This window comes from Odontesthes bonariensis, chromosome 1 (genome assembly GCF_027942865.1).
Source record: "Odontesthes bonariensis isolate fOdoBon6 chromosome 1, fOdoBon6.hap1, whole genome shotgun sequence".
NCBI classification, from domain to species: Eukaryota; Metazoa; Chordata; class Actinopteri; order Atheriniformes; family Atherinopsidae; genus Odontesthes; species Odontesthes bonariensis.
The window spans coordinates 29,824,419-29,842,726 of record NC_134506.1 but is presented as its reverse complement, the minus strand read 5'-3'; the positions used below and the strand labels follow the sequence as shown (position 1 = coordinate 29,842,726).

The following is an 18,308-nucleotide window of genomic DNA, read 5'->3' as shown; positions in this document are numbered from 1 at the left end:
TTCTCAAGGATTAAACTTTAAAAAAACGAGAAGTAAATGCAGGCTTAAATAACTTGAAAAAGTAGCATTAAAATTGACGAAACAATGCAAGGCGTCCGTCTTCCAAAACTTGCACCTTTACATTTCATACTTCCATATTTCCCTCAGAGTACATCTGTATATTTTTCAATGTAAAAGTTAAAATAAAATAAAAAAATCTTGTAATAGAATATTTCTACCTTAAATTTGACATGAACTGTTAGTGACTAACACACAGTTAATGGTTTTAAAGTATCTAAACTTCCAAGCGGGTAATGCAAAAATCTCATCACTACCGCTCTGTGGTGCTTTTGGACAAAACTCTGTGGTGACATCGCCCCACCACCCCCAGCTCTCCATCATATAGTCACCCACCTTTGGCTTTGCTCGAGGTTTGAGCTGCTCTAGCTTCTTAGCGGCTGCTTCGATGGACGCTGCTGCTCCAAGCAGCTCAGTCTCTGCAATCACTGTTGGATCCTCGGGGTCAACCCATTCTGAACCTGAGGCATGTGTATGCACATCATTAGGAAATTGACTTGAAAAAAAAAAAGCATTTGAACAACACCTCACAAACCGTGAACATGCCTCACACTGTGAACACAGGAAACTGAATGATGCACAACGACGCATACGTCCACATCCCATGCATAGCTGATGGAGGCCACTAACTGGCTGAAAATGGAGTGATTTAATTCAAATGAGATAGCATGTTAAAAAAAAAAAAAAAGCGTGATGGACGGTGCTAATTGTGCTCAAGAAGCCCGAGGGCAGCTGGATTTAATTAGATTAAATAAATTAAAGAAGGTGCCAGGAAATCAGCTCACATCCGGTGAAACATATCAAAGCACAGAAAACAATGCTAACTTACCTCCATCTGTGGCAAGAGAAGGAGGGCAGGGACATTATTAAGTTTGTTTAAAAAAAATTTAGCATAGTTTTTAAACTGTTTTGCTTATGCATGTGGTTCCTAGAAGGGATTATGAATCAGGTTTTTGCCTGCAGCTTAATTAGTCATGAGTGAATGGGAGTGCATCTCACATGTAGCTCTGTGAAGGGAGTCAAAAATGTGCGAGTGAGTGTATGAGCTGTTACCTTTCATGGCCTCAGCAGTCTGGATGAGTTCTGTGACAGCACCTGCCACACGTTTGGAGCAAGCTGCTAGATGCTGCTTCTGCTCAGCAGTGGGCCTCTGCAAGACCTACACATACATGTGCGCGCACACACGCACACAGACAGACAGACAGACAGACAGACACACACTTCATAAGTAAACACTATTATGGCTGATTACAAAGTGTCCAAAAAGTGCTTTTTTATATCTTTAATACATACCTAAAAATGTAGAATCAGGCACCAAAGAAAAATCATCCAGTCCATAATTTATCTAAAACATTTCTGTCTCCCATCATACTTGTTGACAACGTGTTTAACCTACCAGCAGCACTTGTTCCAGCAGACCAATGTATCCGGTTGTGCACTCGGCTCCAAACATCAGCGCTCTGTTCTTCACCTCCTCACTGACCTCTGGATGGTAGGCTGCTTGCTGAAACACAAACACACACAGATTAGACGGGAAGACTCATTTACTTTCATAACGACATGTTTCTGAGTGGTCAGGCTTCATCTTTCTGTGGGTATAAAGGGTTTAACATTAAGACACTACAGTGTACAATGCATTCGTGGTTGGTTGGACACCTTGCAGGTAGTCAGCATGTCAGAAATGGCTTTTCGGCTCAGGTTGGCAGTATGAATGATGTCCTCCTGCCGGGCAGAGTTTCCTGCAGCCACTGCTTTAGCCGTTGCCATGGTGATCCCCTTAGTCATGCGAATGAACTCCTCCGGAGTGGTCGTTTTGTGTGGAGCATCCTTGGATTGAAACAGCTGAGGATGACAGGAAGCACACACATTTAATTCAGAAACTTATGGAAGCAGTGACTCCTCAGTGTGACAAAACTGTGAAGTTTTTGTTGCATTATCACATCAACATAAATAGATTCACATATTCTTCTTCAGCAATCAGCATATATCAGACACATGAAGGGATCATGCCACAATAATGCTGTCCAACACCGACTCATAAGCTTAGCCCTCCACTGGTCCTTACCGCCATTTCCTGTTTTATGCATTCAATGGTGGCCTCCAAAGCTCTTGTGCCCCGAGTGGCCTCGTCTTCTACGGCCTTGACTGTTTTCAGAAGGGACGTCACGTTGGTCACCATTACCTGGCAGAAAAAAAGTCCAGAACAGTGTTCACTTCTTATTGACAAACAACAACTAATGAGTTTTTATTTGTTCATCAGAAATTAATAGAGAACACAGTCAAATCATAACTCAAACATGCGTTACATGTTTCATCTTCGTTGTTATGAATTGTTACATCTTTCACGTGATATAAACTTAGGTTATTCCTAGGAATGCTCACATCCCACACGCAGGAGAACAATTAAATCATCCACCAATAACTTGTACAATGTCAAAATATGAAAAATACAAACACAGGACTTGTAAATCCGATTCAAGATGTAATACATAACACTGACAGATAGGGGGCGCACATAATCCATGGAGGAAGATCTGTTCCCCTCGACCTGAAGCTGAAATCTTAAAAATGGTTAACCTGATTTTTTTTTCTTTTTCGGATCTAAAGCTGTTTTCGAGGCAGACAATCCGGAAGGCTCCATGACGCTTGGTGCTGTTGGTGACTGTGAGCTTAACAGCTCAAAGTGATAATGAGCAGCAACAGTGTCATCAGTGAATTATGAACCGTGGCTTTGACACTGCATATGTTTGGGTGCGCAGGGTTCAGCTGCTTTATCAGATGTTCTGTTATCTTTAACACCCCAGCCATTTCCATTCCCCAGACCCAGAGCTCCGTTTAACCTTCGTGAGCAAGGTTTCATGACGGCAAGAAGTGTGTTCTGACTGCTTAAGAGCCCTGTATGAGGCTGTGGGACAGTGTAGTTATTTTTATCAGTAAAGGTGTAAATCTGTTCTGAGGTAAACCAAGTGTTTTATTGTATTTTCATTTGAGGGAAAAATAAATCTCGGAGAAAAATTTTAGTTCAACAGAAAAAAGGATCCACTTTTGTTGATTTAAATTCAGATGATGGTTCATTTGATTTCTAACTCCAAAATCTGAATTCAAGCCCTGTGGAAGCCTTTAAGCTTAATGACACAGTTTCAGCTTTTCAGAATGATCGCCTCACCTTGGCAGCACTCTTCAGTTGGTACATAGACGGATCATCTGCTGCCTTTCCAGCTGCACACTTGGTGGCACTAATGAGCTCAGCCAGCGCTTTGGCCACATCTTTGACAGCATTTATCAGAACCACCTAGAGAGAAGACAGATTGTCACTCACTAATCGCTGAGCAGTCTGGGACAGACAAAACACTGAAAGGTCATCGCCTTTCTAACCTTTCCCTCATTTCTCCAAAATGCAGGCTCAGTAAATAAGGGACAAACAGAAAGACTGGCTGACCTGTGTCTCAGGGTCATCAGAGCCGATGCTGGCAGCTCCAAGTTTAACCACATCTGTGAGCTGAGTGATGGTTTTGGCAGAGGACTGGGCAGCTTGAGCTAACTTGTCTTGACCGGAGGCTGCACCAGATACCAGCATCTTTGTGTCTTCGACCAAAGCTTTGGCCGTCTTCAGAATGTTTTCCCTGACAGGGAAAAGGAGGAAAGGAGAGTTACAAGAGAGGGAAAAGGGACAGAGTAAAAGAACAACAAAGACAAACAAAGGAATACGAGAAATAAGTGTTGGTGTTTTTTTTTTTGTTTTTTTTAAATTAACCCTGATTTAGAAGTCTTACTCCAGCAGAAATAAATGTGTGGATTGTAGTCAAATGTTATACACACAAACACAGATCCCTTTCAATGTCAGAGAGACTCTTTGTCAAAGCTTGACAGAGATAAGGACGATAAGTGAAGTTACATATCAAGTTAAGTTCCAATATTTTTCTAAAACTGCTGCAGAGTTTCTCTGTGACATAAGTTGAAAGCAAGTGATTCTGCTTCCTTTCATGCTGTCCCGACATGCCTCTTCTACACTTCCACTTTCATGATTCTTCAGTGAGCTACACTACAAATTCACTTGCAACTTCCTGTCAGGATCTAGGTCATAGTGGCATTTAATGTCATAAGTCTAGTCTTTGATCAGTAGATATGTTACACTTGGCAAATTTAATGCCTTCATATCCGAGATGCCCTCTAGAAATGTGCACAGGCACACAAATCAAACAATGAATTATTTATTTTCTCCTATTCAAACAATGGGAATGCTGGCTGAGAGCAGAGTCTTTTGCTGGGTATAAACAGAACGAGATGTGTCACACCCTGCATCATTCAAATCTTCTGGGTAATTTGTAGTTTCCAGTGCCAGAGGCTTCCTCCCCGTTCGCCAGCCAATACGTCATTGTGTCGTTTTAGGATGAAAGATGAGCATGGGGTGGATTTGAGACTCCAGTCTCTTTATAGACCTTGTGACGTCTTACACACTTGTATTTGTATACAAACTCAATCATTTCAAGCTCTAACCTGTGGTCAGCGAAGGACTCATCGTTTTCCGCATTGAGTGTGCCGGCAGAGGCAAACATGATGGTGGTGTCCAGGTCTGCGATAATGCCAGACACTGCGCTGCCTGCTGTGATGCAGGCCTGAGTGCCTTTGTTGCCTGCCTGGAGAGCTGAAAGCACCAACGACACCTGGGGACACAAACCCACATCACATCCTATAATCATACAGGTGAGGATGTGCAATTAACTTGGCATGAAACAAAGAGTGGATTGTTATCATACCTAGGCAAAGCAAAAAGCAGATGGATGATTGGCTTGTTTGCATTATAGAAAACAAACAAATGTAATAAACACCAAGTAAGCCGAGCTGAGGCCACCTTCACTGGTAAAAGAAAAGCTGGGGAAAGGTCTCCACTATTAAAGATACTTATTAACTCTTGTTAATAATTCTTATTGACTCTCATGGAAAAGATAAAGTGAAAAGACCAAAACAGGTTGGGGAAAAACTACTTGAATATTTGTTCTTACAACTAAATTTCATGTTGGAACAAACCAGCACACCACGTGGTGGTTCACAGTGAAATTAGTACGTGTCAAACTCAAGCAGCAACCCTGAAGGTAGGGGAAGGAGCACGCATCCCAAAAACTGCAGTTCCATGCATGACCACCTGAACTTGACTACAAAAGAGACTCAAACCAGGAGACCCTTATTTTTATTGGATTTCTGCAGCTGATTTTCCACTTTCAAAACAACTATGGCTCTAACTCACCTGTTTAAATTGTATGTAGATTCAAAGTCATACATCATTATGGGTAGGTCAAATATGACTAAAGGGCCAGTTACCCAGTAGACGTATACAGCGTCCTCAGGTTTCATCGGCATTCAACCGACAGGTGCCAAAGCCCAAACCATTAGGTCATGTCAAGCTGGCTGCATACATGTTTTATTCACAACTCCTCACAAAAGCCTGTACCACAGCAGAGAGGGGCTGTGTCCAATTTCCTAACTCTAGCTATCAAACACACAAAAAAACGACCACAACTGAATACTTGATAGAGTAAAGTGATGATACAGTATTAATATTCTGTTGCACAGATGACCTTGTTCTCCTCTACTCAACAGCCAAAGTTTCGGACACACTTAACTTTTCATTTTCAATGATTTAATTATTTTGTTGAATAGAACAGTACCAATCAAAAGTCATATCCAGTTAATTCTGCTATTCGAAGCGCAGCTGTGAATTACAGCCCCAACTCACACGACCACAGTAACTTTGCGTGAACTACACCGTGAAAAAAGGACAAACTTTACTTTCCAGTTAAGAACAAAACCAGTTAAAGTCTGGCTTGAATCAGGCTTTAATTGACAAATCTCCATCACAGTGGTTTAATGAACACATATCAGTGTTAAATGCAGGAACTCCAATCGTCTTTCCCTCGACTTTGTGGGAAGACATCATGAGGTTAAGGAAAGATGTTGGGAGGAATTTGGAAGGACTTCGACTTAGACGACCGCACCGCAATGAGTTTCAAATTTTCAATCGTTATTCCACAAAGAATGTTTCAGATCTATTGCAATCTTACGGCATTGTTACAAAAATGGTATGTCATATACATTTGTTATCATGATAACACAAAATATTACCTTTCTATCGAGGTTGGTAATTAAAGAAGGAAAAGAAAAGCAAAAAAAAATAAAAAATTAGACATACTGATGTCACAGGCTGCTCACACTCCTCACATTTATCCACACAAATCACAGTTGGTATCACAGGATATAACCATGCATCTCTTCGTCGTGGCCACAAGGCATTGTGGGATAAAATGATCCCCTTTCTTTCATTAAGATTAGTCCAGCGTTTCCTACGTTAAATTAGATAAAAAAGGAAGCACCGGAGCTCATTTCCTTAGTGTTTAGAGAATTTAAACAGCTCTCATCATGATTGCTGCTTCGATATTTCCGGTTCATTTAGAAAATGCAGTTTGAAAAGTTCTGAACTAAATAAAAACTATTCAACCACACACTTGGGTTAATACGTGTGAGTCAACTTCGCTTCAGTAAAGGGATGTTTCACCCCATGTACAAAATAACTGACTAAAAAGTGCCAAGTTGTTAGAAATAAAAGGCAGTAAAAATTAGAAGATGGTACCTTCTCTGTGACGGCGCGGGCACAATCAATGAGCTCTCTCTTGGTGAAGCTGTCAGAGGGGGTGATCTGCAGAGCTCCGGCCTTTTGGACCAGGTAGATACAGCCATGACCAAGCTCCTGCACTCGGGTTTTGATCTGGAAACCGATCTGCATGAAAACAGTATATTTTTATCCCACTGTGTCTGAGTCAATGCTCAATAGCAAAAACCTTACAATCGCAGGTTATAAATACATTTGCGTAGAAATGTTTACAAGCATGCAGCTGTAACATAACCTGCCGCAGTGCCGCGGCAGAGCTGTTTTTGTCTTCGCGTGTCCTCACCTCTTCTGGCTCTGCCGTGCGAGCAGCCAGCCGCCCCTGAACGGCCAGCTGGCTGTAGTCCACGGTCACTTGAGAGGCCAAGGCTCCTAGTTCATCTGGACTTGTCACTGATTTGGTCATCTGATGGATAACAAACACACATTGAACTTAAACACTGGAAACTAAACCACATGGGTTTATTTCAGTCATTGCTTGCAAACTGTAGAGCACAGGTCCTTTCTTTTTTGTCGACCAACTTCCAAGAAGAATAGCTTAGAGCATATTGCATATCACTGAAAGGCAAAGGCACTGCCTCAATACTGCGAGAGCATCCTCAAACCTCAGGAATAACATGCTGAACTACAAGCTGTACTGTTAAGGATTCAAGTTGAAATGTGCTCGATGCTAGATGTTGCATTTAATCAACAACATCAACAAACTTTAATTAATAAGCTGGGCATAAACCTGTAGGGCATTTTTACTCAGAAAAGGTGACTCAGCAACAAGAAAGAACCTAATTTATTGCATCTGCTATGAGAGACCTAATTTTTGTTCCACTGTATGACAAATTATTTATAATATCTATTCATATAACAATTCTGAGAAAAGGAGTAAAGGTGTTTCCCATCTTATCAATGATAACGTCTTCATAAGTCACCGCAGACTTTCTGATGTCCTCTCAAAGTGGTCGGAATAATCTGACAGGCTTACCATTTCCTGAGCAGTGACAGCAATCGCCTTGGAGTATTTTACCATACTGGTCTGGTAATCCACAAATGAGCCCTCAGGCTCAGGCGGCGTGCCCTCATCCAGCTAAGGGAAGAGACACACAGCCAGTTAAAATGGCACCGCAGCTTTCATTTTAGGCATGATTGGTTTGTCCTTTGCAAAAGGCATAAACATATTCAAACAAAGAGGCCATTATTCAGCTCCTTCACTGCAGCGACACGTTAAATCGGATCTACTCCTCAGTTTATACCAATTCTGCCAGGTGTGCATGCATCAGTCCATTAACAACATCAATGTGTTGTTACATTCAAACACACTCTATATGTCTGCAAAACATTAATTATAAAACATCCACCAAATCCACCCTGTAATTACGGCTTTAAAAACGGCTACAAAAACATTTGATCACCAGCTTGCAGTGCAAAGTCTCAAGCAAATTTCATAACTCAGACGGCGTTCGACACATGTGAAAGTCATGGGGAAGGCATGGGGAGACATGACATCATGTGGGAGAAGCATGCTGGGACTGAAATGAATTCATAATATCTAAAGTACACGATGTTCACTCCTCCCGCAGAGACGGATAACACCTTAGAGTCTGAGTTAACAGAGTGACTCAAAGTTCACAAGAAGAGCCTTTTAAATCCGCTTAAACCTCAGAGGAGAGTGACCCAGATATTCAATAAACTACACTCAATGACACACAGGCAGACACACTTGCATGCTCGACATGAAGACCTAAAATGTGCCATTTTAATTCATTATCCAGGACCTGCCACACAAAGTTGCATTTTGTCACCTTTGTGATACTTCTCGCTCAGGAGGGTGAGAAGAAATGTACTTAGCAGGAGCTATTCTCCGTCTGTACTTGAGATAAAAGGCTTTTTCTTGCTTTGCACCTCAAGTGTTTGCACCCAGTAGTTTGGCTGTTTGTTGGAAGGATAGTCTAATTTGTCTGGCTCTAGGTAAGAACGGCTCAGATTACGATCAATTTAGTTTTTGTCTCGCTGGCTTGTGTTTTGTATTAATATGTTAAACAGTGGAATTGTTGTGTTGTCTGGGAAACGAGGTGGTTTCTAATCAAGATGTTGCACACAGTAACATAGACACATGGGTTAAAAGGAGCAAAACAAATTGATGGCAGTTTGTGTAAACCTAAGACTGTTTACTTCCCTGCCCATTCAGTCTGCTTTCTGTCAACTGTCAGTCAATTTACACCATTTGCTTCTCTTTTTTTTTTTTAACTTATTTTTTATCAATTTTTCTTTCAACAATTACAGTCTCAGGGAATATCGTACATACATAGTTAAACAATCATCCTTATATCAATGTCCTTATGGTCCAGTGGCAATGGTGGTGTCCTCTTCTCGTCCTCTATAGTCAGTCCATTTTTCACATTTGTCCTCAAATATTGCCTCTTGTAGTCTCAGTTTGTGTGTGATTTTCTCCGTTACAAAAATCTCTTCCACAGTGCACATCCACTGCTCCTCAGTCGGTGGGTCCACTTTATACCACATTCTCATAATTGTTTTTTTACTGGCTGATAACAGCACTTTGTCAAGATACTCGTCCTTTCTTTGTATTATCCATCCATCATCCATCCATCATCTTCCGCTGGTCCGGGGATCGGGTCGCGGGGGCAGCAGCTTGAGCAGAGAAACCCAGACGTCCCTGTCCCCGGCCACTTCCTCCAGCTCTTCTGGGGGGACCCCGAGGCGTTTCCAGGCCAGCCGAGAAACATAGTCTCTCCAACGTGTCCTGGGTCTTCCCCGGGGCCTCCTCCCAGTGGGACGGGCCCGGAACACCTCACCGGGGAGGCGTCCAGGAGGCATTCTCACTAGATGCCCGAGCCACCTCATCTGACTCCTCTCGATGCGGAGGAGCAGCGGTTCTACTCCGAGCCCCTCCCGGATGACCGAGCTTCTCACCCTTTCTCTAAGGGAGAGCCCAGACACCCTGCGGAGGAAACTCATTTCGGCCGCTTGTATTCGCGATCTCGTTCTTTCGGTCACTACCCACAGCTCGTGACCATAGGTGAGGATAGGAACATAGATTGACCGGTAAATCGAGAGCTTCGCCTTCTGACTCAGCTCCTTCACCACAACGGGCCGGTGCAGAGCCCGCATCACTGCAGACGCCGCACCGATCCGTCTGTCAATCTCCTGCTCCATTCGTCCCTCACTCGTGAACAAGACCCCGAGATACTTGAACTCCTCCACTTGGGGAAGGATCTCATTCCCGACCCGGAAAGAGCATTCCACCCTTTTCCGGCCGAGGACCATGGTCTCGGATTTGGAGGTGCTGATTCTCATCCCAGCCACTTCACACTCGGCTACAAACCACTCCAGTGAGAGCTGAAGGTCACGGCCTGAGGACGCCAGCAGAACCAAATCGTCCGCAAAAAGCAGAGACCCGATTCTGAGGTCGCCAAACCGGACCCCCTCAACGCCCTGGCTGCGCCTAGAAATTCTGTCCATAAAAATTATGAACAGAATCGGTGACAAAGGGCAGCCCTGACAGAGTCCAACCCTCACAGGAAACATGTCCGACTTACTGCCGGCAATGCGGACCAAACTCTGACACCGGTCATACAGGGACCGAACAGCCTTTATCAAGGAGTCCGGCACTCCATACTCCCGGAGCACCCCCCACAAGAGTCCCCGAGGGACACGGTCGAACGCCTTCTCCAAGTCCACAAAACACATGTAGACCGGTTGGGCGAACTCCCATGCACCCTCCAGGATCCTGCGGAGGGTATAGAGCTGGTCCACTGTTCCACGGCCAGGACGAAAACCACACTGCACCTCCTGAATCCGAGATTCGACTATCCGGCGGATCCTCCTCTCCAGTACCCCCGAAAAGACCTTACCAGGGAGGCTGAGGAGTGTGATCCCCCTATAGTTGGAACACACCCTCCGGTCCCCCTTTTTAAAGAGGGGGACCACCACCCCAATTTGCCAGTCCAGAGGCACTGCCCCCGATGTCCACGCGATGCTGCAGAGGCGTGTCAACCAAGACAGCCCCACAACATCCAGAGCCTTGAGGAACTCAGGACAGACCTCATCCACCCCCGGGGCCTTGCCACCGAGGAGTTTTTTAACCACCTCGGCGACCTCAGCCCCAGAGATGGGAGGTCCCACGTCCGAGCTCCCCAACTCTGCTTCCTCATCGGAAGGCGTGTCGGTAGGATTGAGGAGGCCCTCGAAGTATTCCCCCCACCGACTCACGACGTCCCTAGTTGAAGTCAGCAGAGCCCCACCCTCACCATACACGGTGTTGACGGTGCACCCCTTCCCCCCCCCCTGAGCCGCCGGATGGTGGACCAGAATCTCCTCGAGGCCGTCCGGAAGTCGTTCTCCATGGCCTCCCCGAACTCCTCCCAAGCCCGAGTTTTTGCCTCAGCAACCGCCGAGGCCGCGTTCCGCTTGGCCTGTCGGTACCCATCAGCTGCTTCCAGAGTCCCACTGGCCAAAAAGGCCCGATAGGACTCCTTCTTCAGCTTGACGGCTTCCCTCACCACTGGTGTCCACCAGCGGGTTCGGGGATTGCCGCCACGACAGGCACCGACCACCTTACGGCCACAGCTCCGATCGGCCGCCTCAACAATGGAGGCACGGAACATGGCCCATTCGGGCTCAATGTCCCCCACCTCCCTCGGGACATGGTTGAAGCTCTGCCGGAGGTGGGAGTTGAAACTCCTCCTTACAGGGGATTCTGCCAGCCGTTCCCAACAGACCCTCACAATACGTTTGGGCCTGCCAGGTCTGACCGGCTTCCTCCCCCACCAGCGGAGCCAACTCACCACCAGGTGGTGATCAGTTGACAGCTCCGCCCCTCTCTTCACCCGAGTGTCCAGGACATACGGCCGCAAGTCCGACGATACAACCACAAAGTCGATCATCGAGCTGCGGCCTAGGGTGTCCTGTCTCGTGTTAAATTACCCAAGTAGAGTATTTTACATGTTTTTGGTATCTTATATCCTATTATTTTTTGTAAATCCCTCCATAGTTTGTCCCAGTATCCTTTTAACTTTTGGCAGCACCAGAATATGTGTGTATGGTCAGCATCCATGTGACCACACGCTCTCCAGCATGGCTGCTGAGCAGACACCACTCCTCTCCTAATCTTTGGAGTTATAAAAAAATCTGACCATGTTCTTCCAGTTGAATTCTCTCCAGATCCTGGAGCTAGTGGACGTGCACTGCGTTTTACAGATATTAAACCACTCTTCCTCAGTTATTTGTTCTTTCAATTCCTTTTCCCATTTTTCTTTGATATTTAGAGAGGAAGACTGTCTGCATGACATCAAACTTCTATATAGGACTGAGATTACTCTGCATTTTTTTACCTTCATATGCTCTCCGAAATACCTCAACAACTTCGTTATCAGTGTCAGTTTTTATCTCCTTCTCATAATAGTCCTTTATTTGCAGGTAGCGATATTGTTCATGTTTATCTAATCCAAATCTGCCCCTCAACTTCTCAAAACTCTGCATCTTACCTTGTTCAACCATCATACATATTGCTGTGATCCCTTTTCTCGCCCATTGTTTAAACCCTTTATCATTTATCCCAGGTATAAACCTATCATCATACGCAAACCAACTCAAAATCTTTATTTCTTTCTCCAGTTTATACCTTTCAACAACAGTATTCCATGTTTCAATTGTATTTTTGGTTATTACATCTAATTGGTTACCTAATTTTCCCAGCAGGCCTTTATTTGCTATCAAGTTTCGTACTACAGCGTCCGTCTGCTTTATTTCTATACTTTTCCATCTTGAAAAATACTCATTGTTGCACCAGTATATCAAGGGTCTGATTTGTGCGGCATAGAAATACTCCTCTAGGCTTGGCAAAGCCAATCCTCCTTTGTCTTTAGGGAGCTGCAGAGTTTTGTACCTGGTCCTCGGTTTCTTCCCTCCCCATATAAACCTCGATATCCACCTGTCCCATTCCATAAACTGCTTTGGTGGGATCGTTACTGGCAAAGATTGAAACATGTATAAGAGTCTCGGTAGGACATTTATTTTAATTATCTCTATTCTTGAGCTGAAGTCCAAAATAATAGCAGACCATCTCTCCAAGTCTCTCCTAATTTCTTGATTTATTTTGGTGTAGTTTGCATCATATAGCTTGTCTATTCCTTTTGTGATGTTTACACCCAAGTATTTTATTGATTTAGCATTCCAATTGAGTTTATATGTATCCTTTATCTCTTGGGACGGGGAGTAGTTTATTGACAACATCTGTGTTTTGGTGACATTAATTTTGTAACCCGAATATTTTCCGCCATTTGCTTCTTTTGACAGCACGGTGGCTTTTACAGATGTGGTCAGGACAAGACGTTTTCACTCATACTGAAAGAGGGAGGGGATAGTAATATGCTGTGTCATTCAATGATTACTTTACCTTGGCCATGGCCTCAGCGATAGACTCCACCATTCCTCCAACCATTCCCACCTCACTGGCAGCCTCATTCAGCGTCACCATGATGTCATCAACTGCCTCCTTCATGAGCTGAGCAGCCTCTGCTATGGCGTCATGGGTATGGGACGCCTGTGAGGGGTGACAAGGCACAAGCGGTGCGAGGTAAATATCCTCACTGAGCTGCAGCTTGATAACCAGCAGTGGAGCACCAAATTAAGCACTGGCTTAGACAAAATGCATTAAGCATAAAAACTTAGTCTTTGCCTTTGGGTTTCCTCCACCCTCCTTGGCAGCGTAGAGCATCTGCAAGGCAGACTCGGCTAGCGTCTTAGTTTGGTCCAGGAAGGTCATCTGCTGCTGGTGGTCATTCAGCTTGGAGGCTACACCCACAGAGGCTTTGATTAGCGGCTCAAAGTAACCGGCGAGCTGGGTCACCTGAGAGTAAAAAAAGGTTCATTTCAAAGAGTGGTTTTCCTCATATATGCAAGTTAAACCTTTTAGAGATTTCACATAATGGACCCCATTTCTCAGATCATTAAGCTTGAAAACCGATAAAACGGCAGGGAATGCTCTCTTAATACTATCTCGACACGTTTGAAGAATCCCGTCATAATCTTGTTTTCTATAAATGAAGAAAACCTGAAAAGCTAGTCGTGAAAGAAAATACTTAAAAAAATGAGCATTAATAAACATTTCTATATGATATCGACTCATCATAAATAAACATTTTTAAAAGATCTGAATCTGTGATTCACTATCACTCTCAATTTTGTTCATATATCCCCTATTTTAATAAATACACCTGAAAAAGTATTACTATCTTGCTTTGTAGTAACAGTGTTCTAGTAATTAACTTCCTGCCCCACATACCTTGTGTCCTAGTTGGGAAGCTTCGCCCCTGGCAGCTGTGGAAATGGGGTCAATTAAATGGCCAATTTCCTGCACGGTGGACGTCAGTTGGTCCTGTAGTGCCTGAAGAGAGAGAATAATAAAAAAAAAGTAATCTTTTTATTTGCTTTCTAAAGGAGATGGTGGTGTATGCAAATAATCAGCTTGGAACTGCATAAAAAGCCCTACAAAGGAGAGTAAAACGTAAGATACCTGCTGTGGGCTACTGTAGCCGCTTTGAAGTTCTGTAATAATATAAATTCAATAAGCAAATAACACAAAAATCCTACAAAGTCAAACCACTGCCTTGTGTTTGTCACCAGGGAAGCATAAAACCTCATTAAAACCTCCATAAAACAGAGACCAAAGACGCAGCAGTAACACTAATAAACAACAACTCTGGCAGAGGAAAAGATGGATAAGGTGAGCAACAGAGTTAAAGCAGACAAGGACAAACAAGTAGACACGAACACGTAATACAGAGTTAACACCAGTAGCTGTGTGGGAAGATGTCGACCCGTCTTCTGATGGTCGCTTACCTCCAGTGAGATGTCGTCCCTGCTGGGTAAGTTCTGGCTGACGGCTGCCAGAGAAGCCTGCTCAATGTCCCGGATACATTTGTTAATATTATCAATTGACGAGTCGCACTCCCGCTGGCCTGGGGCCTTGTCCCTGAGAACACAACAAGAGCAGGAGAAGATGAAAACCAGAAAGAGATTTAAAAAAAAAAAAAAAAAAAAAAAAAAGAGTGACGAGGAAAGAAAAAGTCAAGCACAACAGGGGAGAAGCCCTAGTTTTTAAAACACAACATAGTTAAGGGATGTGTTTTTAAACATCTTTTCTTTGTCATTTCTCTTCCCACTGCTGAGAAAAAACATTGTCAGTTCAACAGGAGAGCGAGCAGGGCAGCCAAATTAGCTTTGAAACCCCAGAGTCGTCTTCGACTCTGCCCTCATGGGAAGAATAAGTTTCTCAAACATCAGTTTCCATGCATGGTGGCACACAGAGGAAGAAAAACGAAAAGCAGGCCTCATCTTTATAATGAGACCAACGAAGTTACGTGGTTGGCTTTTGCCGGATGGAGTCCATTGCTATTTGTATTCTTTGGCACCGCAGTAGATCACTGAATCCTATTAAAGCTCTGGGCCAAAGTCCCAGTACTGAATTTGTAGTCTACAAAGAAGACCGTGATAGGGCATCAGAATTGAAAGAGATGCTAAGCTGGCTGCATGTGAATGCTAATGCGCAGATGTTCTGAGGCGGCGAGCAGGAGCCTTAACATTCAGTGCATTTGGTGCTGGAGATTAAGCCCCTCGTGGCCATCAGTTTTGTTCTGATCAAGGTTAGGTGCAGAAAGGTGTGAAAAATAGAAGAACAGAAATGCAAAAGGCAGAGGTACACAAACAAGAACATGTCATCCTCCAGGTATAGAGCTTTTGTGCAGTGTTATATACAGCTGGTTGCTCCTAATAAATAAAAAGGGACTAAAACTTAGTTCGCTACTTCACAACCTTGGATTTTACATTTTCACCTTTGCCTATCTCAATAACTGCAACACTGCATAGAAATGAGTTGTTAAAATTATTAACTCCCTCCAGTTTCTCATGGTTGCCTGGCAACCACAGATTGTCAACAGGACTCCAGAGAGGGATGTTATCTTGTATTCCGCCACGCATTCTGTAATATTTAGATCATTTTTACTAACCGGATGGCTGTGATGAGACTCTTGATGGAGTCGGAGACGGTACGCGAGTGACCGGCCAGGACAGACCACGTGGGCGGGTCCTTGGGGTTGATGACCAGCGAGCGCGCAGTTTTGAGGAGATGGGTCGAGCTGTCGAGCATGGAGCGTGCTGATTGGAGGATGGGTTCCTGTGCTGCAGAGCCCTTTAGAGAAACAAAGTCCACGGGCAGATTGTAAACATACACAGAAATTTCAATCTCCTGGAAGACACCAGTGGTGTATTATCAAATACAATATTAGAGAGATGTTCTCATAGACGTACCTCAGGGCTGATTTGAGCTGGGACGCTGGCAAACTCGGGGTTGGAAGCAAATGTTGTCAGGTTTTCCACAGCTTCGATTAGTGGAGCCGTGGCGACTCGACATCTGTTCCTGTTCTCCTCTGAGAAATCCCCATCTAAAGCCTGGAGAGTCAGGATATGAAGTTGAATGAGAGGAACGTAATTCAAGTCAAATCTCTATGACTGCAGTCTTAAAACCCAAGAGTCAAGAATGAAACAAATCGCTTACAGACAATTGACAAATGACATTTTGGTGGCTGATGTAAAGCAGAAATGTTTCACAATTTCCTCAGTAGACTGATAAAAAATAAAAAATAAAAATTGCCCCCAACAATCAAAGGCTTTTTGTGTCAAAACTAGTCATCACAACACTGTGGCATGCCAGTTAAAAAGTCCTACCTTGATGGTCTTTACCAAGTTGGCTGTGCTATTAGCCACCTCCTTGGCAGACTGGACAAAGTGCCTCTTAGCAACTGGGTTAGTTGTCCTGGAGGAAGCCAGACGACAGGCGTTGCACAATGCCGAGGTGTGCTTAGCAACAATGGTGGCTGCTGAGAGAACCTGTCCATTATAAATAACAAAATGATGAATTAGAAATGCAGACTTCACCTTAAAAGAGCACATTGATTTGTTGGTGACACAGCAGCCATCCTTTATATATAAATCATGGCACTGTGGGTTTTTATAAGTCAAATTGATTATCATAATTTGGCTTTTTTCGCTGTATTCGACAGTAACAGCAGAATTGGACAGGAAGTGTAAGTAAGGAGAAGGGAAGGGTCAATACAGTAAATGTTAGCTTTCGCACCTACATGATGCCCATTTCTAACCCAGTTTTTTTCTATTTACTCAGAAATAAATACTTACTATTAACATAAAATAATCTTCTTTGAGCTTTGACTAAACGCTGGCGAGCTAGAAACCAATTTATTTTTGAGGGAAGCTTATAAATAAGCGAACGGCTGTTCTTTAAAAAAAAAAAAAAAAAAGAGTTGTTGAGAAAAATATGGGCAATAATGTGTTAAACACATAGACTTTCAGATCAGTTCTGAAGGCATCTTGTTACAAAACAGTTGGATGTGTGCAAAGCAAAAGGATCAAGTCATCCACATAAATAATTCAGGAACTCCATTAAACTCTGATACTGGCTGAATCTTTCTCCTGAGTCTTTTCATTTAACACAAGAAGCTGTATATATGAATATCCGATAGCCTCAAATGCAACAAAGCATAAAGCCGCAATAGTCTAAATCCATTTAAATGACATCTTCATGACATCTGCACGTCGTACATAAGCCTGCTATAATATGCACTCACTCAGATCTTTGGATGATTGGGAGTGAACATACCTGGGAGGGGCTGCTTTCTGGATCGACAAGATTCTGACAGGCCATCTGGATTGCCTGATTGGCTTTGGCAAACTGAATGGGATCCACCAAGCCCTGGTGCCCTGCCTGACTGTTGGGATCAGACACACCCACCAGGTAGGAGGCCTAAGGAAAAATGACACTTCGTCAACAACACTGAATCCGTATCATCTCTTCCAACTAAAAAGACAGTTTGAGCCATTCAGCAGTTCATCTACACGCTGTACCTGTCCAGCAGCTTCAGTGAGGCCGCACAGAGCTTTGGAGGCTGAACCCACACAATTTCCAAACACAGACACATCTCCGGTCTTGCAGTTCTGAGAAATACCAGCCATGGACTCTCCCAGGACCTGGACAGAGCACCAGCAATAGAAGAGGAAGAAGAACAATTAAGATGCCGAAAAGCATGTGTGCAGAGTGACTGGTGTTCCGATAGTTTGGCCGTTTTAATTAAGGCCTACCTTTGAGTTCTCCATCACACTCTCAATGCAGTCGAAGTAAGAGAGGTCACTGATTGGTTCGCTTGGGTTGTCCAACATTCCTCTGACAGCCTGAAAGATAAATGAGCAAGATGAGTTTAACAAAATTCTAACTGATTAGACCCAGGTGAGAGAACAAGCACTTTATCTGTATGCTACTGAGAGAGAGAGAGCAGGAAAAATGCCTAGTTTCACACTCCTGTCAAGCCTCTGTTAAAATGACTGCTGAGTGTTCCTGGTGATGAAAGTTTTGTTTACCTCCAGCTCTCTCAGGGCGTTGTCGCACTCTTTCTGGCCGGGCGCCTGCTGCGTACACAGCGTGATCAGCTGGTTGATGCTGTCTGTTACAGCTCTGACACACAAACAAGAAGAGGACAGAAATCCTTCAAGTTGTAGGATAAAGGATAGA

General features: G+C 43.9%; 1 protein-coding gene across 2 annotated transcripts in view; it reads right to left on the bottom strand.

Annotated features, from left to right (window-relative positions):
* The window catches only part of LOC142378781 (talin-2), an 81,903-nt gene that overhangs the window by 6,448 nt on the left and 57,147 nt on the right, over nucleotides 1–18,308 (bottom strand). For both annotated transcript variants that reach the window (XM_075463664.1, XM_075463673.1), the window contains 22 exons: nucleotides 18,158–18,251; nucleotides 17,882–17,971; nucleotides 17,648–17,770; nucleotides 17,403–17,546; nucleotides 16,454–16,615; nucleotides 16,037–16,177; nucleotides 15,736–15,917; nucleotides 14,570–14,702; nucleotides 14,013–14,114; nucleotides 13,407–13,577; nucleotides 13,125–13,271; nucleotides 7,695–7,796; nucleotides 7,005–7,124; nucleotides 6,683–6,829; nucleotides 4,555–4,721; nucleotides 3,497–3,680; nucleotides 3,224–3,349; nucleotides 2,123–2,239; nucleotides 1,714–1,899; nucleotides 1,454–1,561; nucleotides 1,111–1,216; nucleotides 394–518 (listed from right to left, as the gene is read on the bottom strand). In XM_075463664.1, coding sequence (XP_075319779.1) covers nucleotides 394–518; nucleotides 1,111–1,216; nucleotides 1,454–1,561; nucleotides 1,714–1,899; nucleotides 2,123–2,239; nucleotides 3,224–3,349; nucleotides 3,497–3,680; nucleotides 4,555–4,721; nucleotides 6,683–6,829; nucleotides 7,005–7,124; nucleotides 7,695–7,796; nucleotides 13,125–13,271; nucleotides 13,407–13,577; nucleotides 14,013–14,114; nucleotides 14,570–14,702; nucleotides 15,736–15,917; nucleotides 16,037–16,177; nucleotides 16,454–16,615; nucleotides 17,403–17,546; nucleotides 17,648–17,770; nucleotides 17,882–17,971; nucleotides 18,158–18,251 — 2,977 coding nt within the window. The remainder of the gene's footprint in view (nucleotides 1–393; nucleotides 519–1,110; nucleotides 1,217–1,453; nucleotides 1,562–1,713; nucleotides 1,900–2,122; nucleotides 2,240–3,223; nucleotides 3,350–3,496; nucleotides 3,681–4,554; nucleotides 4,722–6,682; nucleotides 6,830–7,004; nucleotides 7,125–7,694; nucleotides 7,797–13,124; nucleotides 13,272–13,406; nucleotides 13,578–14,012; nucleotides 14,115–14,569; nucleotides 14,703–15,735; nucleotides 15,918–16,036; nucleotides 16,178–16,453; nucleotides 16,616–17,402; nucleotides 17,547–17,647; nucleotides 17,771–17,881; nucleotides 17,972–18,157; nucleotides 18,252–18,308) is intronic.